Source organism: Pipistrellus hanaki, assembly GCF_964339955.1.
Source record: "Pipistrellus hanaki genome assembly, chromosome: 11".
NCBI classification, from domain to species: Eukaryota; Metazoa; Chordata; class Mammalia; order Chiroptera; family Vespertilionidae; genus Pipistrellus; species Pipistrellus hanaki.
Window position 1 is genome coordinate 24,759,055 of NC_140513.1, and position 26,333 is coordinate 24,785,387.

General features: G+C 56.6%; 1 protein-coding gene across 1 annotated transcript in view; it reads left to right on the top strand.

Moving 5' to 3' along the window:
* The window catches only part of SHB (SH2 domain containing adaptor protein B), a 123,851-nt gene extending 104,470 nt beyond the window's left edge, over positions 1-19,381 (top strand). The window contains exon 6 of the mRNA XM_084898746.1: positions 18,578-19,381. Within this exon, the coding sequence (XP_084754872.1) occupies positions 18,578-18,761 (184 nt within the window). The 3' untranslated portion in view covers positions 18,762-19,381. The remainder of the gene's footprint in view (positions 1-18,577) is intronic.
* The last annotated feature ends 6,952 nt before the right edge of the window (positions 19,382-26,333 follow it).

The window sequence follows — 26,333 nt, forward strand, 5'->3', positions numbered from 1 at the left end:
GACCAGAGAGAGGGAGGAGAAGGATGAGCAGGGCTTAGACGGGGATGGGGCAGAAAGGGCAGCCCAGGCAGAGGGAGTGGCACAGGCAGGGAAGTGCGGAACTTGGGCGAGAACAACAAATACCAGTGACACTCTGGTGGGTGCGGTCCTAGGTCCTAGTCGCCAGGCTGCGGAAATGGGGCTCTAACCTGTAGGGCCGGGACATCCTGAAGGTTTTAAGCAGGGTGTAGTCATGTCCTCAGAGCTGTATTCTAGACCTTCAGTGACCCGAGGTGCAGCGTGAGTACTGACAAGGAAGGACACTGCTTCTGCCCCCGGGTGCCCACAAACATGCCAAGAGGCTGGGAGGTGGGCAGGCGTTCCAAGGGGAGATCCAGGGCAGCCCTTTTCAAGATGTAAAGGGAAAACATGGGCTCTGCGGTCAGATACCTGGGTTCGAGTCCTGGCTTCGTCTTTTACCTGCTGCGTGATGTTAGGCAAGTGACTTTACTTCCCCTTCACCCCCCGGAAAACTGTAGGCCACTCTCACAAGCCGTTGTTAACTACGAGGTACAGTCGGTCCTCCTCCGTATCTGCAGGTTCCACACCCGTGGATTCAAGCAACCACAGACGGAAATATTTTGGGGAAAATGTTACATTGTTGCCGACTTTTACTGTGTAGTCAGGCATGTGCACTAAACATGCAGACTTTCTTCTCCTGTCATTATTTGCTAAATAATACTGTGTAACAGCTATTTACATAGCACCGCATTGTATTAGGTATTATAAGTAACCTAGAGGTTATTTATGTGCATGGGAAGATGTGGATAGTTTATATGCAAATTCTACACCCTTGTATGTGAGGGAGCGTCCTCGGATTTGGGTATCCTAGGGGAGTCCTGGGACCAGGTTTGCCTCGCCCTAGGGCCTAGGCCCACAACAGGTGCTCCCTACACGCTGGTCTCTGCTTCTCCCAGTTTTCCCAGAGCCTTTGGAAATGGCCATGGAGGCAGCAGAGTGGACAGAGCACTGGGTCGGGTCAAGAGCCCGGGGGGGTCAGGAGGTGGGTCTGCACCTGGATGGCGGCGAGTGCCTTCTCCCTGTGCCCACAGGACGACAGTCTGCGTTCGGTCAGCACATCTGCTTGCAGGTTTGGGGCTCCGCAGTTAGGGCGAGGTGCCTTCCCCCTGGGCCCCCAGGAGCGGAGAAGGCCCCAACTCATCCTCCAAGTAGGGAAGGAGGGGGTGGGCGATTCATCGACTTAATCAAAGACACCGGCTGGTTCTTGCTGGGAGCTCCGGGCTCGTAGGGACCGCTGGGCCGTCCGTCTTTGCGCAGCAGATCTTCCCGGGGCTCCCGTGGAGGGCGGTGGGGCAGCTGGGCCCCGGTGGCCCCGAGGGCTGCGGGCTGGAGGTACATTTCTGTTAGAACTGTTTTTCTTTCTCTCCCCTCATTGATTTATAGAGCAGAGGAGAGAGTTTTCAAACAGTAGGCACGTCTGGGTCTGGGCAGGCGGGCGAGTGATTAATCTTAGTTTGTTGCTGCTGACAGCCAGGAGCAAGAAATAATAAAGGTTTGCGGGGCGGGGAGGGGAGGGGGTGAGGAAAGCAGCTCGCCCTTCGCCCATCAGCCGGGAGCACCGACTTCACTTCCCTCTGCCGTCCAAGCACCCCTGGCGGGGTCAACCTCTGAGGCTCCAAACACCTGGCTTCATGGTGGCTGCTGCTCCTGTGGGTGCCCCCCACCCCGGGCAGACCCTCAAACCAAGCAGGGCCTTCCAGCCACTGTGGGGTTCCCTGCCCTGGACACCCTCCAGCCCCAGAATGCCTGGACTTCCGTCGTCGGTCACCCTTTTCCCGTCCCTACCCCCAGGCTTCAAGGAAGGCAGGGGTGTGCAGCCAGGGCACTGCCTCGCTCTGAGGAATGGGGCCCTGGGCTCCTAGCCGACTGGCCCCCTGATCCTCTCTGAGCTGCCCGGGGGGTGTGAGGGCTGGAGGTGGAGGCCAAAGAAGCAAAGAGAGGGTGGCTCAGGTAGATTAGCACAGGGGTAGTTGACTTTGACCCCAGGCAGACAGTAATAGCGGGAGGCGGGGGGAGACTTGAGGGTGGGAGTGGTCAGCCCTGCATGTGATGGGGGAGAGGGGCTTTGACAATCTTACCGCCAGCACCCTCCTCTTCCCCCAGCCCAGGCTGGAGGCAGACATGGGCTCTGGGTCGGTCTGGCTTGGCTTCTTGAACCCTAGCTCTGCCACTTACTAGCAGGGTGGTCTTGGGCAAAGGGACTTACCATTTCTGAGCCTCAGTTTCTCATCTGTCAAATGGGTTTGACAGGTGTGCCAATGAAGAGGCAGTATATGTGAAGTGCTTAGCCTGTGCCTGGCATGCAGTAAGTGCTCAATCAGGGAGTGGTAGCTCACTGTCTTTGTTACAGACTTTGGAGAGCCACAGGTTGAGGCAGAGCCTTGCAGATTTCCTGGGTCTGACCGAGAAGTCTGTCCAGCCCACATCCTCTCCCCTTTGTGGTGGTGGGAGTTTCGAGTTTATACATGCTGCAACTCGAAAAAATCCTGCATCACTATTACTGAGGCTTTGAGTCACACAGAGCTAGACTCAAATCCAAGCCTCTCTCTCCCTGGCTGTGTGACCTCGGGCAAGTCACTTAACCTCTCTGATCTCCCAGTTCCTCATGTGAAGCTGGAGAGGATGACCACCTCAGCAGGCATTACTTTTTGTCCTTCTCGCTGTCCTGCTGCCCCTCCAGCTCTCCCTCCATGTCTTCAGACGTGAGTTGAATACACATTCTCACCAGAACTTGATCTGCTCTGCTGCTTAGCTTGTGGGGAAGCTCTTCTAGGCCAGCCAGGGTAGCTGTGGTACGTTAAGTACACTGAATAGACATCCTGGGACTTAGGGGACAGGAAGACACCTTTTAGGTCTCCTCGCCTCGTGCCCGGTGCGGGTGGAGAAACTGCGGCCCCAGAACGGGGAGAAGCTTGCCCCTTGGTGGCTGCCCGGCCAGGCCCTGTTTCTGGCCGCATTTGAGTCGGCCTGAGGCGGGGAGAGTCCACATGGCTGCCCTCCTGCCTGGAGCGTTTCACATCCTCTCCGGGCTGGAGGGGGAAAACGAACTTTCTGTTCAATTAGTGTGCAGTGTGTTTTTTCCTTCCGGAGGGTTTAATGGAAATGCTGACATTGGGAGCTGCTGCTGTAGGCAGAGCAGAGGCTGCTCACACAGTCTTTGCAGGGGGCTAAGCAGAAGCAGTGAACTTCAGAGCAGGCAAGGCCCTGCCCTGCAGGGTGAAAGGATGCGCCATGGAGAGACACAGTGAGGAATGACAGGTGACGCTGCCCTGTATTCAGAATTACCGAGGACGTATCCCTGCCAGTGGCAGAGCATTTTCAAGGACAGCGCCTCTCCCGGACTCCGCACCTGATGCTTTGGTGATTGGGGCGGAGGGGGGGGGGCGGACCCAGGATCAAATCCTAACTCCACCTCTGACTGGCTACTAGGCCCCAGACCAGGCACGGGCCCTTCCCTCCTGAGGGGCGGATTTGGAGGGAACGCCCTTTATAGTTACAATTTTCAGAGCCACGGGGGCCTGGGTTCGGGCTGCCGAGGTGCTTTAGTGAGATGGCTTACCTCGGGCGCCTGACATGGTTGCTTGTGCTTATAAAGAGTCAGCTTTCCCGCTGCAATAGGATGAAGTGAGAGGAGTGGGGATCATACCTTTATTTTTACAGTCACAGAATCTGGGGCTCACACCGTCACAGCCAGTGAATGCAGAGCTGGGATTTTGACGCTGCTCCTGCCCTCTTTCTGTCCTCTGGAGCCCTCCTCCTTCCCCCCCTCCCCCCAGCAGAAACACGCCCCCACCTTCCTCCCCACAGAGGCCAAGGAGCCCGTCAGGGACCCAAGCAGATATGTAGATAGTGGGGCCCCAGGACCGAAGCCAGGTGTGCTGAGCAAGACCTGGCACAAGCCCATGACGGGCACTTCTCTGGCACCTGTCCCCGGGCCATGGTGACAGGTAGAAGGCCACAGACCCCCACATCCCTTCCTGCTTGTTGGAGTTGAGGATGTGTTGGGGCTTTCTCAGCATGGCTCTGAGGTGACAGTGTTGGGATGAGTGGCCTGACTGCAGGAGTCGCCTTCTTCCCTGGGCCCCACCCTCCGGCAGCAGAAGCCGGAGCATGGCGGGATCCGGTGGCAGAGAGAGGGGCTGAAGCAGCTCACAGGGACGGTGTGGCCTGCACAGCCGGCCAGGTGGTTTTCAGAAGCCCCACCTGACCATGGGTGTGTCAGGAGGGAAGAACTGGCTGCCGAGGGGGGTGTCCCAGTGCCGCGAAGGGCCAGGGCCGTGGGCGGAGAAAGGAGAGGGTGCCGTGGTAGAACTGACGAGGGTGGGGAAGCAAGGATTTGAGGGTCCCGTGCAGATTTCTGAACACGGGATGGGTGGGGGTGTCACCACCTGCAACCTGGAATGGTCCGTTCTGAAAAGATCCAGGAAAACACGTTCCCCTTAACTGAGCTGCCCTTTCTACCACTGCCCCTCACCCCGGGGCAAGAGGTGCCCACGTTCTCACTGCCAGCCCACCTCCTGAGCATCCCAGGCCTGCTGGTGGCCTGGGTCTCCCTGCCCAACCTGCGGGGCCTCCCCCGTTGTCCGAGCCAGGTATTCAGTGTTGACTTTCTTTTTTTTTTCTTTTATATATATTTTATTGATATTTTACAAAGAGGAGGAAGGGAGAGAGATAGAGAGCTAGAAATGTCGATGAGAGAGAAACATCGACCAGCTGCCTCTTGCACACCCCCTACCAGGGATGTGCCCGCAACCAATGTACATGCCCTTGACCGGAATCGAACCTGGGACCTTTCAGTCCGCAGACCGACGCTCTACCACTGAGCCAAACCGGCCTCAGCTCACTGTTGACTTTTGCTCCCCAGAAAGCGCCCCGGTCCCTTCCAGTGGCCAAGCCACCGCGATTGCATTTCCAGCTGGCTTTTCAGCCTCCCCTATCGGCCGGCAGACGGCTGCCTGTGCCGCCCGCCCGCCAGGAGCGGCATTCCAGCTGCCCTTCCGTCGCCAGGAAACCTCGCGCCCTGGGACAGCTTCCTCTCCGAGGCGCTGGGTGGTCTCCAAATGAGAAAAACATTTCTTTCCAATCACATTCCTAACATCTTGCTAATATGACTTATTTAATAATATTTTTTGCAAAAGCCATCTGGGAATGGCTTGGTTGGGGACTTGGGGAGGGCATGCGGGGTGCTGCAGGGACAGGCCGTGGCCACAGACACGGACCTTGTGTCGGCCGTCAGCGGAGGGCAGCCACGTGGAGACGGACCAGAGCCCCAGTCCCACCGCCTCCACCATCCGTGCGGGTCGCCAGCCAGGAGCTTCCTGTGGGGCACGGTGGAAGTGAAAGCTCTCTGTAAACCAGGGGAGGGTTAGGAATGCAGGTGGGGTTGTTTGCAGAGCCTGTGTGCTTTCCCCGAGAAAGCGCCTGTGGGCTTATCTTGCTCAGTTAGAGCTCGGCAAACAGAGCCCCCATGGGAAGCAGGGTCAGCCCCCACCTAGAGGCATCTGGTGGAGCTCCAGCGGCAGCTTCTTCTCGCAGAATCCCAAGAGTCAGGGTCACGATCCCCCTCGGGCCCTTACAGCCAGAGAAGCGTGTCCAACCATCAGGGTCCAGACCCTGGCTCTCAGGTGGGCCAACGGGCGCAGGAGGGAAGAGGCCCCTCCCACGGTCCCGCAGCGAGTTGCTGGCCAAGCCCAGATGTCTCGACTCTCATCCTGGGGTTATTACCCTTCCGAGCCTTGTAGCACTATAGTTTCTTGTCCCTTTTTATCCATAAGCATTCTTGATATTTGAGGCAGATTTAGCAAATTGGATGTCAGACTTTATAGCCCTTGTCTTTGTTCCCGCGGTTCAGATGCTAAAGCTGTAAACATGTTTTGCTGTGTGTGCGTGACCCTCACACTCCGGCACGCTCTCCAGCTCAGCGGCAGCAGGGGCCACTCCGCCCTGGCTCTCAGCGCCTCCCACCTGCCCCCTGAGCAGCCCCCACCCTCCTTCCGGCCCTGGGTGCTTTCTGCCACTTCTAGTGATTTTTTTTTTTTTTTTTTTAAGATTACTTTGCCCAAGAGAAATATCAGAAACAATTGGGTTTGGCAAAGCCGGCTTATTAGAAATGCTTTAATTAGAACCTTTCTCCCCCTGCTGTTTCCCTTTTGAAAACCCACATGCTGCTCACAGCTCCAGGCGGCTTGGGGACCAGCCTGCCACGTTCTTAGCCCAGACTCTCAGGGCAGGGCTGGCGAGCTAGTCAGCAGCGTGGCTGTTCCTGCTGCGGTCCTACCATGCGCGAGGCCTTCGACCGAGTGGGAGGATAGGTGAAGCCACATCGGGTGCTTCCGGGGGGGAAATGCAGGCAGGTGAGTGCTGTGATGGAGAGAGGGATGGCAGAGAGTAAGTGAGGGAGGAAGCAAGGAAGTCTGACCAGGGGCACCTTAGAAGGCCCCTGGAGGAGGCGGCAGGTGGCAGGTGAGCAGGGCCTTGGAGAGCAGTAGTAATTTAGGGGAAGTAACAACAGGTAGGGTGGTGATGTTTGGGATTCAAGGAAGCCATCTCTGCAGTGTCCCCTCTCCCTAGGGTCCCAACTTGAGTTTTTGTCTGCCTCACAGAAGCCCTCCGTTGGCCCAGGCGACCAATAATACTGTGGACAGAGAGACGCGCCTTGTAAACTCTGCAGTCCCGACAGCTCTCGCCTGCTCCCCACAGCACCCCACTTTGTCCTCCAGGAAAAGGGCTGAGAGGCAGGGGGGCTCACCTGTGGTCTTGCTTGCACTCTGTAGCCGCAGGCCTCTTCCTGCCCACCATGTCCTCCCACTGCCGACGTGCCCTGGTTTCCCCTTGACACTCAAGGTGTGCACCACCCAGGCTGAGCACAGCCCCCCGGGAAAACACATTTGCACAGTCCCCGGTACCCGGTGTTAGACATCGACTTGAACAGCCTTCTGCAGTGTGTATCCTCTTAGGCAGGTAGGATTATGCCGGCGGTGATGAGTAAAAACTCAGAGCAGCATCTGAGTTCTGACATGGGTGATGGTAAAGCCACCAAGGCAGCGAGTGCATGGGATGGCTCGCTCTGGGCACACCCACATTTCCAGATCACAGTCCTATAGCAAAATCCTATTTTTGAGTTTAGATTTTCAGGCTAGAAAAGTACTTTTCCTGTCTTGAATTGTTCCCGTCTTACCAAAGGAAAAGCTTCCATGAAGAATCCAGGGCTGGATGATGGACTGTGGTGGGAGCTGCACTGTCAAAAAGCAGTCAGATCTGATAGTAACTTTTGGGGACTCGATTACTTGCAGCCATGCTGGCAAAGAAGCCGCTGTAATTAATGTGGTCAAAGCCTGGCCAGATCATTAAAGGAAAGCTTTGTTGTGTATCAAGGCAGAAATCAGTTTCATTAGGAAGCAAAGAGCCAGAGATTTCATTTTGAGAGAGTTCTCCACCCTGTGGACAGAGATTGTCAAGAAACTGCCGGAATGAACGCCCAGCATGAGACAGGCGCCCTCCAGAACCCGGATCACCAAGGGCTGACCGTGACCTTGCACAGTTGCGTTTGCAGACCTCGTGAGTGAGGCCAGGCCAGTGGGCTTTGCTCCTTCGTGTACTGGGGCTGGTGAACCATTTTGGTTTTGGTCAAGGGGTGAGTTGTCCTTACCCAATCACACTTGCCTGTCATTGAGGTCCTGTTCTTTGGGGCCCAGGGAGGAGGTAGAAGAGAGAGGTGGACGCAGGAGGTCAGTGGACACCATGAAGATGTTGGGGTGCTGGCTAAGAGGAACAAACCCACAGAACGCAGTCCACAGTGAATGCGAGAGAGTGCGCAGTGGGTGTAGCCCGGGTGGGGAGGGGCGGGAGAGCCTGCCTGTGAGGACAGCTGGAGAGAGAGAAGCAGCACAGGTCTGCTCCCTCTTCGTCTTCCAGTGTCTCGGGGGCCTCCCCGGTGGCCTTCAGGGTCCCACGCTCGGGGTGGGGCTACCACCACTGAGCTGCTAAGGTGACACTTCAGCTCGGATCGTGGGAGGGCTTACCTATGGGCAGAGCCGCCCACGGTGGGGAGGGTTGTGTGGTGGGAAATAAGGCCCCCAACACTGGAGTAAGCAACAGAAGCCAGGCGCGAAACGTTGTGAATATTACAAAGGAGTTTCCAGCACCAGAGGATCGGAAGGTGGTTCTCCAGGGTGAAGGTCCGTCCACATCTCTTGGAGAGCCGATTCAAAGCAGATTCTGGGTCCAAATAGGCCTGGGAGCCACGGGCTAGACAAGGCCTGGGGCCTGAGGTAAGCACAGGTGGGTGGAGAGGCTATTGTTGAGTTCCCTGCACTCCTCCTCCAACCCCGGGACTCTGGGGTGTCTGTGAGGAAGGTGAGTCCTCCTGTTTCACATCTGAATAGTCGGTAATTCCTTCCTCATCCTGTGGCCTGAGCATCTCCCCCGTGCCAAGCTTCACAGGTTTGCGGGACATCGGCGGTCACCTCCCCCTGTCCCTTCCCCGTATAGATGAGGCCCAGGAGGACAGGGGCCAGGGCTGGGGCCAGGTCCCAGTGTCTGGTTCAGAGTTCTTCGCTTGCTTCCAGGAGACTGCAGAGAACATTGTACACTGCTCCCCATTTCACAGATGGAGAAACTGAGGCCCAGGCCCCCGGGGCTGTTGGGAGGTTTTCCACTGAGAACCACTGTCATTCATGTGATCAGCCAGGGCGTCTGGGTGGCTTGCAAGGAGGAGGGCAGGATTCTCGGGTTGGATGCAGGGTGCTGAGCAGGCAGAACTGTCTTAAGCTGCGGTTTGTAAAGGTCCTTCTGGATTTCCCTTCTTCACTTTTTTTTTTTTTTTTTTTTTTTTTAAGTAAAACTGCTTTGTGGGTGAGCCCCCTTCCTTGCTGTGCTCATGAGTGCCCTGGGTCAGTTAGCAGGGAAGCCCCCCGCCAGGATAGGAGCCTGCAGGAGGGTAGTAAGGGCACACATGGTGCTTTCAGGATAGGGATGCTAATTGGGGGGTTGCAGCTTCCTCCCCCTCCCTGCACACCCACCCTCTTCCCCGCTCTCCACTTCCTCATGCCCACTGGTAGTGCCCCAGAGTCCCCTTCCGCACAGCAGTGAGGCGGGGAGGGGGCGTTCCGACCCCTGATCCACTGGGGATGAGAGCAAGCTCCACCCCCTGGGCCACCGTGTCACCTGTGAAATGGGGACAAGGAACCACTGGTCTCAAAAGCCTCTGCTTAGTGTCTTGTCTCCCTCAGAAATGTTGACTATTGAGCAATACACATAGTAGCCTCTTCAAAAATGCCATGGACAGCCTACGATCATGATATTTAAACAAAAAAAAAAACCTCTTTCCTCCTCATTTCTGTGTGCTCGTGTGGACCCCCTTGGGTAACAGTGTGCTCTCACGTGTCTGCAGCGCTGCTGGATGGTGGGGAAACGGATCGCAGGAAGTAAACACCCCGCCCATTGTCCCCAGCCACAGAGATGGGGCCGGCTGCCCAGCTGGAGGCGGTGGTCCTGCAGCCAGGAGGCTGCCTGGCCCCCCGTGGCTTCTGGGCTGCCCACATGGCCCTGGACAACAGGCCGGGCAGACGGGCAGACACGCTTAGTGCTCTGTCTGGGCAGCAAAACAAACCAGATGGGCAGCAACTTGTACACAGGCTCCTGCAGAGCAGGGGGTGGGGGAGAGCATGTCAGACCCCTGGGCTTCAGCACCTGCCCTGCTTGCTCATGCGCTGTCCATCCCAGACCTCAGGACAGCCCTTATGGCGGCGGGTGGTGACCAGCCAGGGCGTCTGGGTGGTCACACAGGCCGTTACACAGAGGAGGAAACAGCGCAGCTCACAAGGGACAGGGTGGGGACTAAGACCGGACCTGGGTCACCCAGGTCTGCCCTTGTGTCGTTGGAGTTGTCCTGCCGCCCTCACCCAGGAGTGCCCTGTTGTGTCACACCCCGCCTCCCCGGAGTTAACCCCAGGTTTCCGGCTCCCCTTCACCTATAAAAGCCCATGCGCCCCTCAAAGTCCTCTCCTCGGCAGCTGGTGCTCACCCCCACGACTGGCTTTGCCCTCCTCTGTGTAATGGCGAGTTCACCACCTGCCGCCATAAGGGCTGTACTGAGGTCTGGGATGGACAATGCATGAACAAGTAGGGCTGAGGCTCAGGGGTCTGACATGCTCTCCCCCATCCCCTGCCCAGCAGTGTACATGTTCCCTTCCTCTGCTGGTTGGGGTGGGGTGGGCGTTTGGTCCTTGGGAACAGCCTGGAGCACTTCGCTGCAGAGCTGCTAAGCAGATTCTGTGTTGTCTCTGAAGCCCTTTAAATGAGGAGCCAGTGACCCCGCTTTGGCCAAACGTTCACGCTTCCTTCACCTCTCACAGCGGCCATGGGGGTGGCCTCTGGGCATTCCCGTTTCAGAGGTGGCGCTGAGGCACTGGCGCCTGGTGGGGGTGGCTCTCCTCTTGGCACTGCTGGCACTGGGGCTGGCTTGCTCTTGGCTCTGAGAACCGTTCTATGCTTAGTGGCTGTTTAGCAACATCCCTGGCTCCCACCTGCCGTGAATGCCAGCAGCCCCTGTTTCCAGCTTTGCCCAGCGTCCCCAGGGGAGGGGGAGACTTGCCTGGTGAGAACCACGGCTCCCGGGAGAGTGTGGCTGAGAGGGGCTTGTCCTACAGGAGGAGGACCACCCTGGGCCTGAATGCTTCCTGTCCACCCCATTGGCACCGGCCTAAGGGGGCCTGCTTTTGTCATCCTGCCGTCTCCAAGCCTGGGATCGTCTGTGCCCAGTGCTGCCCCGCCTTCCACCTGCGTGCTGCCCTGCCTGGGGTCCTCCTGGCTGGTGCCTGGGTGGCCCCCACCCTCTTGGGTTGTCCCTCGTTGGCTTGAGAACTTCAGACTGGAGGGGACCCCCTTCACCTTTCCCAAAAGGGGACGCTGGGGGCCCAGGGAGAGGGGACTTGCCCAGCCATTGACATCAGTGGGATCAGAGTTTGAATCCAGGTATCTACCGTAACTTCAGTCCCACCACCATCCACCCCACTTATCCCAAACACAAAAGGGCCTTTGTGTTCCTAGAAAATTAGATGTAAAAAGGGAGGGGGGGGACCACACAGACCCTCTTTCCTCTTCCTAAACCCTGACAACATATCCCCCATCACCTCCCGCCCCTCCTCACCCTCCCCTGGTAGTTTTCCTGTGCGGTTGGCCGACCTCCAAGCATCATTCCCCTCCCACTTGCACACCTGCAGCACCGGGAGGCTCACTCCCCACACTGTCGGCCTTGGTCATTACAGCCCTCCTGCCCGACACTTCGTTCGTCTTCTCCTGAGAAAACCGCCCTGGTGGGTCCATCGTGGCCCGCCTGTTGCTCCGAGTGGCACAAAGCAAGCCTTGTGCGCACCCGCGTCTGCCGGCGAGGTGCCTGCCCGCTCCCCCCCCCCTGGAGACAGCCTTCGTCGTGATTTACTGAGGGCCCTCACCCTGGGCCGCCAGCTTGGAGCTTGAGAAATGCCCAGGTGTCTCAGGAAGGCTAATCACTGCCCGTGCGTTTATTGAAACCTAATTATTTGGTTGTAAATCAAGTCCTTTGGCTCAATGGCGTTTACATTCGGGCCTTAGTTTGCAGAAATCTAGCTTACGGGCCTTTGGCTTGCCACTATGACAAGGCTGTTTCCGGAGGCAGAAGGCGATGTGTGGCCTTGTAAGCCCCTTCCCCCACCCCCTGGACTCTCGAATCTCAGCTGGAAGGGGGCTCCGTGTCCCCCACTCCACTCACTGCACTGTCACACAGCGAGAACTGCTCCCGGGCTGGCCCCTGGCCCCGATAGCCTCTCACTGTGACCTGGCCCTCGGCCTTCTCATCTGCGCAGACAATGCCAGCCCCGCCTGCTTCTCTGTGAAGCCACAGGTTGGTCCAGCGTGGACCAAGGGCAGCGGTGGCTTCCAGGCCCTGTGCTGGAAGTTCACAGCACGTGCACATGCTAGCTTGCACACAGTAGGCCCGCAGGAGGTGCCGACAAAGTATCTGTCCCCTGAAAGCCCCCGTCATTTGACATCTGGGTATTTCCCCGGCCACAGGCCCAGTGCTCTCCTCAGAGCAGGCATCTCCGCAGGCACACAGGCCGTTTCTGGAGGGGCTGCACCCTGCGCATAGAGGTATGTCAAGGAGAGTTTCTCTGCAGACCCAGGAGAATGTCCCCTGTCCTTGGAGGTGGAAGAGAGGGTGGGAGGGCAGGAGCCATCTGCTTGCAGAGGCAGCATTGCCAGCAGTGGTATGGGCTCGTGGCAGGAACTACCTGTCTTGCCGACCCCTGCAGGGCCACAGAGGCAGGAGGTGTCTTGCCAAGGTCCCCCTCCAGACCAGGTCCCTCCGGAAGCTCCCTTGCCAAGGTCACAGCAGATCAGCATTAGAGCCAGGCCTGGCAGTGTTTCCCAAAGTGTGGTACGCGTACCCGCAGGGGCACGGGAAGAGTTTGGTGGGGGCACGCGTTGCACCGGAGTTCGGTGGGGATATGCACTGCACCGTGCTTAGCTGCGCCTAATTCTACGTTCTCATGAGTACGAGGGGTACCCAGCGTTACGGAAATTATAGAAGGGGTTATACCAAAAGTTTGGGAAACACTGGCCTAGAGCATCCCCTTCTCTCCACTGATCCCGTTTACGCCCATATCCACCAGCTTGAGTGCACGCCTGTGGGGGCAGAAGGGCCCGTGGCTGGTCTCGTGCTCTGTCCATGCTGAGCACAGGGTGGTGTTCCCTTGACTCTGAGAGTGAGCACTGGTTGCTGTGTTCAAGGTGGTCAGGAGGCCTGTGACAGCTCTCTCCCCTGAGAATTATCCTGCAACCAGTAAATTTCAAAGGTACAGTCTCTTTCCATCTCTGCCCTCACAGATCTGGCCCCAGGAATTTTTGGACATGTAACATCCATGCTTAATTAAAATGACTCCACAGGAGGAGGTCCATTTAGACCAAAAACAAATGCACCCATTTAGAGACCTACGGGGCCCCAGAGTGGGCAGGGCCTGGCCGGCAGGAAGGAACTTGTCTCACATTCGTGTGTTGTTATTTAGGCCTGGGCAGGGGCGCCGGCCAGCTCAGTCGCCCAGGAATGCTTTCCTTTGGAATCCCAAGGAAAGAGGAGGGTTTGACCCATCCTTCCCTGAGGTCTTCTCAGGCAAGACCTTTCTGATTTAAGAGGCACCTGCCTTTGTCCCCCTGTAGTTGGGACCCTCCGGGTGCTCCCCATGGCTGTGTCCCTCGCTAAGCTTGCTCTGCAGAACCTCGCTGGTTCGTCCTGGGACCAGTGCTCACCAAAGCAGCTTCTACCCTGGTTGGGACACACTAGGGGTCAAGGTGAAGTGGCCACCAGCCTGCCCTGGGGAGCTTCCAGTCCAGAGGTCCTCATTTCCCTGGCTCGGGGTAGACTCTTGCTGGATAACTGCTGGGTGAATGGATAAATGGACAGACAGACAGATTGTGCCAGGCATGTGCTGAGGGCTTGTCCTGCCGAGAAATGTCACAACGAACAGACAGGGTTCATGACCTCAGGAGCTCACAGAGCTGCAGGAAAGCCAGGTCTCAAGACAGAGTCCCAAGGGCCACCTGGACACCTGGTCCACCTGCTTGGGTGGTGAGTAGGGAAGACGAGGCTACAGTGGCAACTTCAGGGCCCTGAATGCTGCCCACAGGCTAAGAAGAGAACACAGGCTCAGGGTCAGACAGACAGAGTGAAATCCTGGCCCCACTGTGTCCTGTGGGACAAGGCAGGCCACCTCCCCCAGGTTTCCCCATCTGTAAACAGTGATAGTTACACCAACTGAGCAACTTGCTGTGAGCTTAAGCGAGACAGTGTGTGGCAATAGCTCAGCCTGGTGCCTGGCGCACAGTGGGAACTCGGGCAGTGCCAGTGCGGTGTCGTTCATCCTGCCGTGGCAGTGGGGGGGCCAAGGACGATGTTCCGGGGCATCTTGGACAAGAGGGCATCCCCGTCAAGAAAGCAGCTCCCCAGCTGCCTTTGGCAGAGGGGCGCCCGAGACTCCTGCCACTGGGGCCGCACGCTGGTCCCAGAGGGCAATTTCCTCGCCGCCTCTCACATAAATATTATATGCAAGTATTTTTAAGTAATTTCATCATGAAAAGAAGCGATTTAACATAAGTATTACCCGGGATTCTTCATGAAATATGCATCAAGCAATTAGGTCTAAAAGCGAGAGGTGAGGCCCGCGCCCTGCTCGGCCCGGCAGCTGCGGGCTGAGTGATGTTTTATTAAAGCCCGTGGTTACGGGACGAGGTGGGGCCTGTTATTAGGCTGGCGCGCCGGGCGTGTTTGATGATCCGGGCGATGAGGAGGTGCTTTTTGTGATGATAATGAGCGATCTGAAGGCCGTGACAGCCCCGGCACCCCCAGCCTCTGAGCCTCACGAGACGACTCATCATCAGACAGGTCAGCCACCAGAGACGCCACCGATTGTGACTTTTGCAAGATGTCCTATCAAAGGAGACAGGGCCGGTGCAGGAGCTGGACAGGTGGTGGCAGCCTGTCTGAGCTCCCTGGGGACCACTGCCTCTCCGGAGGGAGCGTGGGGGGAGGAAGTGGCTGGAACGCAAGGGCCCTGGGTTCTGCGGGAGCCGAAGCCCTCCTTGTTGTGTGCTTCAAGCCAGAGCACTGCTCTCTCTGGACTCGGTTTCCACCCAGGTGCCCGGGAGAGTGAGAGGAGATGGTCCCCAGCCCCAGGCCGCTGTGGCTCCAGGACCACTGTCCGAGCGGCAGAGCATCCCCGTGCATGCTGGTTGTCTGGTGCACCCACGGTCCCCAGGAAGCTCTAGCTTTTCCTCTTCCTGTGCTCTTCTGTGTAGAGCTGGGAGTCAGTTGTTGTTAGGTGGCATCTCGTGGCAGCCCTGTGGCCAATCGGGACGCGTTGTGACAACACATCGCTTGGGTGTGTTTCGATGAGGCTTTGCCAGACCTTGGACAGGTTGTCTCCGAAAGAAAGCCTGCTCACCTCTCAGAGCCTGCGGGCCCCGTGGGATGGGCCAGGACCCGCCATCTGCCGGGCAGCGTCGGCGCCTTGGGGACCGTCTCTGGAGCGGGGGGTGGGCTCTGGGAAAGGCCTGCGGGCGGGGAAGCAGCAGCACCACTGCCCGCTGCTGTGTGGCCGGTGGTCAGCCTCTTCCCCCGAACCTCCATTCTCAGCTCTCGGCCTGGCTCACATGAAGTGCCCAGGGAACATTGGCCCTGAAGGCAGGTGCCTCGTTGGGAGTAGGACGGGGACACAGGGGCAGCCATGGAGTGGGGTGTGGGTGCCTCTGGGACCCTTCCTGCAAGAAGCCCTCGCGGAGTAGGCAGGGATTGTGCTTACACTCAGAGAATCCATGACCTGAGGCCCAGGAGCGCCCTCAGAGATTGTCCTGTCAGGCTCCCAGGCATCCATTGGGATGGGGACAGCCACAGGGCACAGGGCTCGAGCCCAAGAGGACAGCCTCTCCTGCAGGGTCCCCATTGGGAGGGCCCGCTTTTGGCCTTTTAACCTGGGTTGCCAGGGAACGGTCAGGCCACGGGCTGAGGCTGGGCTCACAGGGTCCGAGTTCTCTGCTGAAGCTCATGGCTGGCCTGCCGCCTTGGCACCGCCGGGCTCGGTTCTGACACTCGGAAATACAAGCGCCAGGCAGTAGGCCTGGAGGGTCAGGAGGGAGTTCAGGAGGTCCCCTGCCTCGAACACACCCATGTCTGTTGGGGGGGGGGGGGGGGGCGGGCATCAGTGTCGCATCTCTAACACCCGGTGGCCATGTCGACCCCGCGGCTGGGACAGGCGCTTCTGCCTCCATTTCTGGCTGAGTCAGCTGTTGCCACCATCACGGCCACGGCCCTTGCTGGATGTTCTGATAGCGACCTGTGTGAAACTGTCCCATTAACCCTATGAGTGGCTTTCCTTAATCTCCTTAAAAACTCAGTCAGCTCTCCCTGCAGCTCTGTGCCTGCACGCCAGCCTCGGCGCAGACTCACTCCGGACAGCTGCTGCAATCCTGTCTCACACCCTACGCTTTGCACCCCAGCCACAGACACACCGAGTGGCCAGGTCATTAGGATCTCTGAACGCATAATAGTCTGGCCACTCGGTGTACTTCTCTTGAGTACCTCATTTGTTTTATATCAAAGATACTATAAACCACGCACCTGATCCGTTTTCCCCTTTGCACCGGCTGATATAGAAAGCTCAGGGCAAATAGGTGGCTGATCTCCAGCAAAAGTCTAGAATGCTTCTGGTACCCATGTGAGACACAGATACACTGAGGGGCCAGGTTATTATGCGTTCAGAGATCATCATAATCTGGCCCCTCAGCGTATGGGGGAGCATGGTCTGGCACTCAGCTCACAAAGGGGCATGATGTGCCCGAGGCCCTGCCCTCCTGCCTGAGCCTGAACTCGCCTGCAGCTCCAGCCCCCTCGCTCCCCACACTCACCCCAAGCTGTGTTCACTCTTCCCCGTTTCCTTAGCCTGGTCCAAGCAGGGACGGCCCTCTGCAGGCCGGCAGAGGTCTGCGGTCTCTCCGGTGCGGTGGGCGGCCGAGTCTCCGCTCAGAGGGGGCTGCGCGTCTTTCCCTGCACACCCGCCATTCCCTCCCTAGCAGCCTCTGCAAGCGCGCCCCCTGCTTCTCCGCTGTGTCGAGGCAATTCTCCGGTGAAATGACCCTTCGCTGCGGAGCAGAACTTGCCACAGGCTCTGTAATTAGAACATTGTCAGCCTTAAAAAATCTTGATTTAAATTTCAGTTCTTTACAGGAATTATTCTCTCTTGAAACATAATTGCTCTCCAAACGATTTCCTTTAAGCCGAGGGTGACATCTCTAAATACGTTATTACGAGCAGATGTATTGCTCGGCGCCTGCACTTCATTAAGCATTTGCTCTGCCCATTTGAAAACGGTCCCAGAGTCCAAATTGATGCGTTAATAAGGACAGGCGCTCATGGCGAGGGGAGCCCAGTCCTGACCGGGAGATGTGTGCAAGCCCTCGGTGCCCCCGGGCCCGCAGCCAGAGCTGGAAGGGCCGGAGCTTGAAAGGAAGCCTGTGTCCACACGGACCTCTGGCCTTGGTCTCCTGGACGCCGGACCCTGGTCGCAAATGATCGGTGTCCAGACACGATAACTTGGAGGAGGCTGCAGGAGGTCGGAGACCTCAAGGTCCACAGATGTGGCAGCAAAATCCTAAGGGCCAGGCTTGGAACTGAGTGGGCAGGAAAAGGGTAAGCTGGGCACAGGCTGGTTGGTGGAGAGGGAGAGATTCGATGAGGCAGGGCCCTGGGTGGGAGGTGTGAGAGGTCCTCTCGGGCCTGGGGGGAGCAGCCTGGCCTCCACAGTCCCTGAGCTGCACCCCACCCAGCATGCTGGCACAGCTGGCAGGCTGCATGGGGCACAGGGCTGTGCTTGATCTCCAAGGAACCCACCCACTACCCTTTGTAGCAGGTGCTGGGCATGGTGGACACAGACCTTACTCTGGAATTCTTAGGGATTCGGAAGGTGGATAAGTAATCTATAATATTAAAAGCAAAATATGCTAATTAAACCAGAAGTCCTTCTGGACGTCCTTCCGGGACAAAGCTGGAGCTGCAGCCGCTGTGGCTTTGAGGGAGGGAATCGGCAGCTGCGGCTGCGAAGGCCTACTCTTGCACGAATTTCGTGCATCGGGCCTCTAGTTATAAGAAAGCAGGTGCAGGTGGAGGCATGTTCCTCCATCGTGTGCTGGTCCTCGGTGCAGGCAGAGGACGGAGCTCTGCGTGTGGGAGCCTGGAAGGCTTCCTGGCAGAGGAAACACTAGGGCTGGGCCTTGGAGAAGGAGCCAGGGTTTGCTGAGCAGAGGGAGGAAGAGGGGAGAGTGCCTGCCCTGGGGCAGCTCTGAGAAAGATCAAATTTCCCCTTATCCCATTGGCTAAAACTAATCACATGGGTGCAGTGGCTGCAGGGAAGCTGGGAAATGTACTCCCAGCTGGACAGACCCTTCCCAGTGACAGTTCCATACTGTATTGAATGGCACAAAGCAGACCCCTCTGCCCCACCTACTGCCTGTCATCCCTGCCCACTCTGTCCTCGTCTGAAAACCGGGGGTGATGACTCCTTCCTGCCCACTTGTGAGGGCATCAGAGATTCACACTTTGCGTCTTCCAGGCAAGGCTTCAATACATGACTGCATGAGGAGCAGGAAGACTGAGGTCTTGAGTGGGGAAGACTCCCCTGCAGGGTGTCTGCTGCTGGTTCCCAGTTTGATGCTGAGACTAGGGGGGCCCCTAGGCGCAGCTGCATTGGGTCCTGACTCGGAGAGGTACTTCCTGGCTGGGATCCCAGCAAGGGACCTTTGTGCCTTAACAGGAATTTAGCCCGAGGGGTAGCTCCCCAGGTCATGAGTGTGAATACGTGACATGTGCTTGTTCACAGCAAAATCTCGAGTGGCTCTCGGAGAAATTGCTTGTCTGGCCCTCAGCCCTCCTGCACCTGCCCCCGGGGCCTTTGTCATCCTGCAGATCCTGACACCCTCTGTGTTCTGTTCGCAGGAGCAACCAGGGCTTTATGCACATGAAACTGGCCAAAACCAAAGAGAAGTACATCCTGGGTCAGAACAGCCCGCCGTTCGACAGCGTCCCCGAAGTTATCCATTACTACACCACCAGGAAGCTGCCCATCAAAGGCGCCGAGCACTTGTCCCTCCTCTACCCCGTGGCCGTGCGGACCCTGTGAGAGGACCGGCCTCGCCCCGCCCGCCCCCGGGGCCGGACCCGGAGGAGCCAGTTCGTGTCGTGTGTATGGTACTAGCACACCACTGCATGTCTCTAGAATGCTGTTGCCACTGAGGGGGCTGGGAAAGGCCTGGATAAAGACAAGAGGGACGGCCAACAAGCCACTCCAGCCCCCACCCACCCACCCCCTTCCTCCTTGAGTTTCTGTGAATTAAAATATTTGCAAATCCAAAGAGACGCCTTGCAGGATGAACAAAGGCCAGCAGCTCCGCGGGGAGGGCCGGCAGGGCCGCAGCGCTTTGTTCTCTGCATCAGGAATTCACACCTGTGCGGGGAGCACGGTTTTCCCACCGGCCCCCCTGCGGTGGGAGCCCAGTGCTGGTGCTGGGAGAGCCGGAAGGCCTGGAGTCCCGCCTCCCCTCCCCTGGTGTGTGCGTGTCTGTGTGTGTGTGTGCGCGCGCGAGTGTGCGCACACCCGTCACACACAGATGTGAGAAGCCCACTGATCCACTTTATCACTCGGTGTAATCATTAGATCTTCAAGGAATCATTGTGCGGTGAAAAAGAGGATTCAATTATTTATGACTAGGGTGTGTAAATAAAATAGTCATTTAATATGTACTCTCACGTCCCTTTTTTTATACACCATGGAGGGTGGCTGAGGGGCCGGTGCTCACCCCCGGTGTGTCGCCTGCGCATGGGTGGTGGGCGGGAGGAAGCGGAGCCCAGCTCGGCTGCGGCAGTGGGTGGGGCAGAGGGTTTGCTTGGCCCCGTGAGAGCCAACTTGCAGAAAGGTGCAGCCGGATCCGCGTTCAGGCCCCAGCGTGGTCACTTTAAATGCTGACCCATAACAAACTCTCCCCATTATTTGTCCTGGCAACCCTGTGAGGCATTGAACATGGGGGAAGGGAGGCTCAGAGAGGGATAGGAACTCGCCCAGGCCCCACAGCCCGTACGCTGTGTGAGGAGGCTCTGGAGCCCAGACTGGCGGGCTCCACGGCCAGGCTTTGTGTCTCCATGGCCTCGCTGCCATCCCGCTCCTGGGAGAGAGGGAATCCGGATCTGCCGGGACATGAGCCCTGCTGGTCACCCACTCTGTTTTCACACCGAAAACACTCCCACACAGCCCGCCGGTGTGGCTCAGGAGAGTGTGAACCAGGAGGTCAGGGTTCGATTCCTGATCAGGCTCAGTCCCCAGTGTGTGGCGTGCAGGAGGCAGCTCATCAATGATTCGCTCTCATTATTGATGTTTCTATCTCTCTCTCCCTCTCCCTTTCTCTCTGACATCAATAAAAATATGAAGATAAATAAATTGTTTTAAGAAAAACACACTCCCACACAGTCTCCCTCTATCTCTGTCCATGTGGGGAGCAGGGATTCTCCCCACAGGCTGGGGGCAGACCAGGCTGCTGTTCCTCAGCCCTTCCTTTCCTGCTTCCTCTCCACCAAAACTGATTTGGCTCAGTGGATAGAGCCGTTGGTCTGTGGACTAAAAGGTCCCAGGTTCGATTCCGGTCGAGGGCATGTACATTGGTTGCAGGCACATTCCCAGTAGGAGGTTTGCAAGAGGCAGCTGGTTGATGTTTCTCTCTCATCGATGTTTCTAGCTCTCTATCCCTCTGTGGAAAATCAATAAAATATATTAAAAGAAATAGCAGAATCCCAGCCCGCAGCCAGAAAGGCGTTTCCAGCCTCGGCGCCTCCACCAGGCACCACTGGCCCGCGAGGAATGGGAGTTCGGCGGCGTCCCCGCACGTGGGGCGGAGTTCCAGCAGCAGCACCAGCAGGTCTCAGCATCCAGCTCGGCCAGGGCTCCGGAGGTGCCTCGGGCTCGGATGTGGAGACGGCCCCGAGAAGAACAAGGACCTGCTGCTACCCATCGAGCCAGGGAGAGCGGGCTAAGCAGCGTGGCTGTGGGTGCTGCCGTGAATTCCAGTGGTTTGTGACCAAAGCCTAAGGTGACCAGACGTCCCGCCAAAAGCGGGACGGTCCTGATTTTTAACAATTTGTCCCGCATCAAATTGTTAAAAATCGGAACGTCTGGTCACCTTACCAAAGCCGTGACCTTAGAGACCAGTCTCGATGCCCAGTCCAGCTCTTGGGTCACCCTCCCGGGGGCTGCCCATCAGTCTAGGTGGCCTCCAGCCCCTCCCCCCTGTGGATCCCACAGACCCATCCACCTTGTGGTCACCACATTGGCTGTAGCCTGAGGCTGGTCTCCAAAGACTCGGCCTCGACCTTTCGCCTGTTTTATTTTCTGAAGCATCCTTTGAGGCAAGAAAGTACCTGGCGTGATTCACGTTTTCTGTGTGCGTGTGCGTGTGTGCGTGTGTGTGTGTGTGTGTGTGTGTCAGAAGGAGAAAAGGAGTAAGGAGTTGGCACGTGTTGGCCACACAGAAGCACCAAAGGAGACGGGATCCTTAGGATCAGGGCAGAGATTGGGGGCCTCAGAGGCAGCCTCAGTCTCTGGGGCATTTCCTGAGGCCGCAGAGCTGAGCAGCGCCAGGGGCCCTGGTCCTTCTGGGGAGACAGTCCTCCAGGTTCCTCCTGGGAAGGCTGTGCCTGTGGGCTGAGGCGAAGGAGGCCTTCCCTCCGGCCTTTGCTCTTTTGAAGGGATTCCTGGCCCTTCCTCCTCCCCGGCCCCCACTTCCTCAAGCCCCCAGGGAGGCCCCTCGGGGACCAAGGCCGGAGGGGCCCGCTCACAGGATGGGAGCAGCTGAAAGGAATTTTTTCCCTGAATTTTATGGACCTCTCCCTCTTCTTCCTCTCATTGTGGCCGCTTCCTCTGTCCGCGTGGATTCATGTTTTCTTGGACATCCAACAATGGAAACGGCTTTTCCCTTTCAGAAGCACTCATACTCAGGCTACTGGCGTTAGCTCGGGTTTTGTTTTGGCTTTTGTTGTTTTTTTCATCTGCTGCCAATTAATGGGGGGAATGAGCTGGGCTCCTTTGAGGGGAAAATAAAGCTCCTGCCACACAATGTCTGGCCCTCGGCGTTCTGTCAGAACACAACCTCCAGCCACTCACAGGCCTCGTTGCTCGGAGCCCCGGGACTTGTTTTTTTCTTTCCCTTTTTGCCCGCTTCATTATCGACCATAATGACCCGACCGCTTCAACGCCTGTGTCCTTGAGCGCCCAGGAGTCAGGGGCCTTTCGCCCCCTCCCCCAAGATGGCAGTCACAGGAAGAGAGGAGGCTGGAGGAGGAGGGGGAGAGGGCCCACCTGCCTGGGAATAACCACAGATGGGCCTTTCCTGGGGAAGAGGCTGCAGAGCAGCCCCTTTCACGGAGAGGGAAGTGGTGAGATGACGGCTCCTCCCAGGGCCTCTGGGCCTCTGGGCCTCTGGGCTGGGTGGGTGCCCGCAGCCACAGGGTGAGCTGTGAACATCTACAGGGGGAGCCCTCGGCCTAAATCTGCTTCTACTGTGGTGACCGGCCCAGAGAGTCTCGCTTTAAGATAAGGGTGTGGAACTCAATCAGAGAAGGGGCCAAAATCTAAAATCCAGCCTAAATCGCGGGCCGAATGGTTTACTGAACAGTCATAAACTGACAATGTCATAAACTGACAGCGGAGTGCAGTGATGACAGCGCAGTGCGGGCCACATTGCAAGGCCTGGCGGGCTGGATTTGGCCCGCGGGCCTTGTGTTTGACACATGTGCTTTAAGACTTGGAGCTCTGAGCTCTGGCTGGTGTCGTTTGACCGGAGGCCTCCAGGGACAGATGGCTGGGCTGGCGTTTGCTCTCAGACCCCAGGGACAACAGTGCAGCCTGATGTTTGGAAGTGTCCCGTGCAGAGTCCTGGCTGGACCCAGTGAACTGCCACACCTCTCTCCTCACCTTCCTGTCTGTTACCAGCAAAGACCAAAGGGGCACGTGGTTCAGAGCCTTAGATCACATGTGTCAAACACAAGGCCCGCGGGCCAAATCCAGCCCTCCAGGCCTTGCAATGTGGCCCGCACCGCGCTGTCATCACTGCACTCCGCTGTCAGTTTATGACATTGTCAGTTTATGACTGTTCAGTAAACCATTCGGCCCGCGATTTAGGCTGGATTTTAGATTTTGGCCCCTTCTCTGATTGAGTTCGACACCCCTACCTTAGATGATGGAGCGACGTCCAGAACCCCACTCAGGCGCCCTCCGACACGACAGGCCGCGGCCCTGGCCCCACCCCTCTCCTCAGGGTCCTGTCCCCGCCAGGAGATGTGCCTGCCACCCACAGCTGCAGAGGCGCCCTGTGATGTGCTAATTCCGCAGGAGGAACTGGGAAAGGATGTCTAGCGCCCGGGAACCTTTTCATAGACAAGTGTCTTGCTTAGATGCACCTCACTGAGCACACGTTTTACTTCTTAAAAATGCCATCGTGTCCCCAGGAATCCAGGGTGGTCGCCTTCTGCTGGCGGAGGTGGAGGTTCTGCCATCATCCCCCAAAGGTGGGTAGTTACAAGGGGACAAAGAACCCTCCAGCTTCCTAATTAGGAGAAAAACAGAGACTTCATGAGCTCGTTAAGTGAAAATGAATTAACCTGTTCAGCAAACATTTGCTAAGTGCCCGCTGGTCCTCAGGCCTGGGTGGATACAGAGGCGAGTGGGACCCTACCCCTACCTTCTGGAAGTCTCCACCGAGGGGAAAACAGACAGCCACTGCTGGTGACAGAGAGGCCCCGCTGGGGAGGAGCCCTGAGCAAGAGGGATGCATCTGCTTGTCGCCATCAGCAACATGGGGCCTCGAGCCAGGAAGCAATTCTTGGTGTCCCTGAAGATTTGGGGAGATGCGTGACTGGCTGCTTGCCCTCACACCATCCTCATTACCCGAGGCCGGGAAGCCTGAGGCGTGAGCACCTGAAGATGCGCTGGGCCCCTGGAAAGCCAGGGAGCATGCTCTGGAGTGGACCCCTGACCGACCCCACCTTGTCCCAGAGGAACTCACTGCCTCCCTGTCCCTCTCTCCCAAGGGGGCACCCTTCCTCCCCCGCCACCCCCGGGACTCAGGCTTTGGTCCCCTCTCCTCCCTCCTCTCCCTATTCCAGTGACGCCCAGTCCACACCTCCAACTCCCAGGCGCCCCAAGCAGTCCTGTCCCGCCCGCCCTGCAGGCACACAAAGGCCTCGCCTAGGACGCCTGAGCTCTGAGACCAGGGATTTCCGGAAGGGGAAGGAGAAACTGTCTCTGGTGGTCACCTCTCACCTCCTGGTTCACGCTTTAAGGAGTTCTTTCTTTTCAGTTCAATTTAACAAACATTGAGCGTGAAAGGAGGCCCCCAGCCCAGCTGGTGACATGGAGCAGCCGGAAGCCGTGGGTGGCCAGACGCTTGCCTCACTGCATCTCTGCACGAAGACTCAGCAGAGCGGGAAACTGAGGCTCCGAGAGGTACAGGCCTGGTTCAGGGCCACACAGCAAGTGGCTCTCCACATGCCTCTGGTGTTTGAGGGTGGCCTCTCAGAGGGTCACCTGGCCAGTGCAGCTCTGGGAAGACTGGGGCAGGGGTGGGGGTTCTTCTGCAAGTTTTGAAGCCAATTATTTCTCGCTGGCTCCCTCCTGAGTGGGCGCATCCCAGGGCTGTAGTGACCAATGTCATCTCTAGTTTGCGGAACAGTTTTGAAAGGGACGAGGTCTGCATGTGCAGGAGAGCATCACCAGTGTGGTTCTGGCGCCCTCAGGCGGTCCTTTTCAGTATTGCACCCAGTCGTAGGGCAAGGGGAAGGCAGTTCGAAGTCTCTGGGGGCCAAAACAGGGAAGAGGCAGGCTTGTCAACAGATACCTGGCAGGCCATGCGGGCTGGTGGATGGTGGGTGCTGAGCACAGGCAGAGACAACGGAGAAAAGGACAGAAGAAGTGACGTTCTGAGTCTGTGTCACATGCAGGGAGTAGGGACATCCCAGGGAGAGAAGCCAGAGTAAGCAAGAGCTGGGGGCTCCCTCTGGCTCCAGGCTAGTGCTCGCACCTGTTCTACTGTAAGCCCCTCAATTCATGCCCACTGAAAAGGAAGGCGAGCCGAAACCGGTTTGGCTCAGTGGATAGAGCATCGGCCTCAGACTGAAGGGTCCCAGGTTCGATTCCGGTCAAGGGCATGTACCTTGGTTGCAGGCACATCCCCAGCAGGGGGTGTGCAAGAGGCAGCTGATCGTGATTCTCTCTCATCGATGTTTCTAACTCTATCCCTCTCTCTTCCTCTCTGTAAAAAATCAATAAAAATAAATAAATAAATAAATAAACCTTTAAAAAGAAAGAAAGAAAAAGAAGGCGAGGCTGAATTAGAACAGCTCAGTACTGCTCATACTGGAAAACGATTGCCACAGTAAGGTGAGTCACACGTCTATTATCTCACATAATTGCAATTTTTTTTTTTTGTGGTAAGAACATTTAAAATCTAGTCTCTTAGCAACTTTCAAGTGTATAATTCAGTATTGTAACTATAGTCACCATGATGACTATTAGATCCTCGGAACTTATTCATCTTATAACTGTAAGTTTGAACCCTTTGACCAATGTCCCCCATTTTCTCTACCCCCTTGTTTCTATGAGTTTGGCTTTTTTAGATTTCACTTGTGATATTTTGTTTTCCTCTACCTGACATTTCATTAGCATAATGCCCTCAAGGCCCATCCGTATTGTCGCAAATGGCAGAATTTCCTTTTTATGGTTGAGTAATATTCCATTGTGTATATGTGTGTGTGTGTGTGTGTGTGTGTGTGTGTTTGTTTGTTTGTTTGTTTATCCCTTTAACCATGTGTGAAAGGATTCTTCGCTTGTATACATTACTTTAGACAAAATTGGGCTCATTTTGTATTTGTATAGTTGTATGCACTCCATTTTTCCCTTAACATAATGCCATCTGCTTTTCTGTGATGTTATTAAGTCTTCTGTCATATTATCTTTTTTTATTATTTTTAAAATATATTTTTATTAATTTCAGAGAGGAAAGGAGAGGGAGAGAGAGGTGGAAACATCAATGATGAGAGAGAATCATTGATTGGCTGCCTCCTGCATGTCCCCCACCGGGGATTGAGCCCGCAACCCAGGCATGTGCCCTTGACTGGAATTAAACCCGGGACCCTTCAGTCTGCAGGCTGATGCTCTATCCACTGAGCCAAACCAGCTAGGGTATATCATCTTAAAAAAAAGGGGGGGGGGGAACAGTTTATTGATATTTAGGGAGAGAGGGAGAGGGAGAGAGAAAGAAACATCAATGTGATATAAGAGAAACATCCATCAGCCTCCTGTACACTAGACCAACTCACTGAGCCACACCAGCCAGGGCTGATCATTTTTTTCTTAGTAGAATGATATTGTTAACGTAAAAAAACATTGAAATCTGTAAAGAATTTTTGTGAGTTTATTTGAGCCAAACTGTCGACATATGCCAGGAAGCAGGATCTCAATGAATTGAGGTAATACTCCATAGAATGGCGGGTTACATTGCAATCAAAGGAAAGAGACATAGGTGGGCTACATAAAACCCATTGGTTATAGACTAGAGAGGCAGGAAGAAGCAAAGTGGTGGAGGGGAGGGGGGTGGTGGAGGGAACCCTGGGATTGGATAAAATGTAAAATGATAGACATATCGGGAGCAAT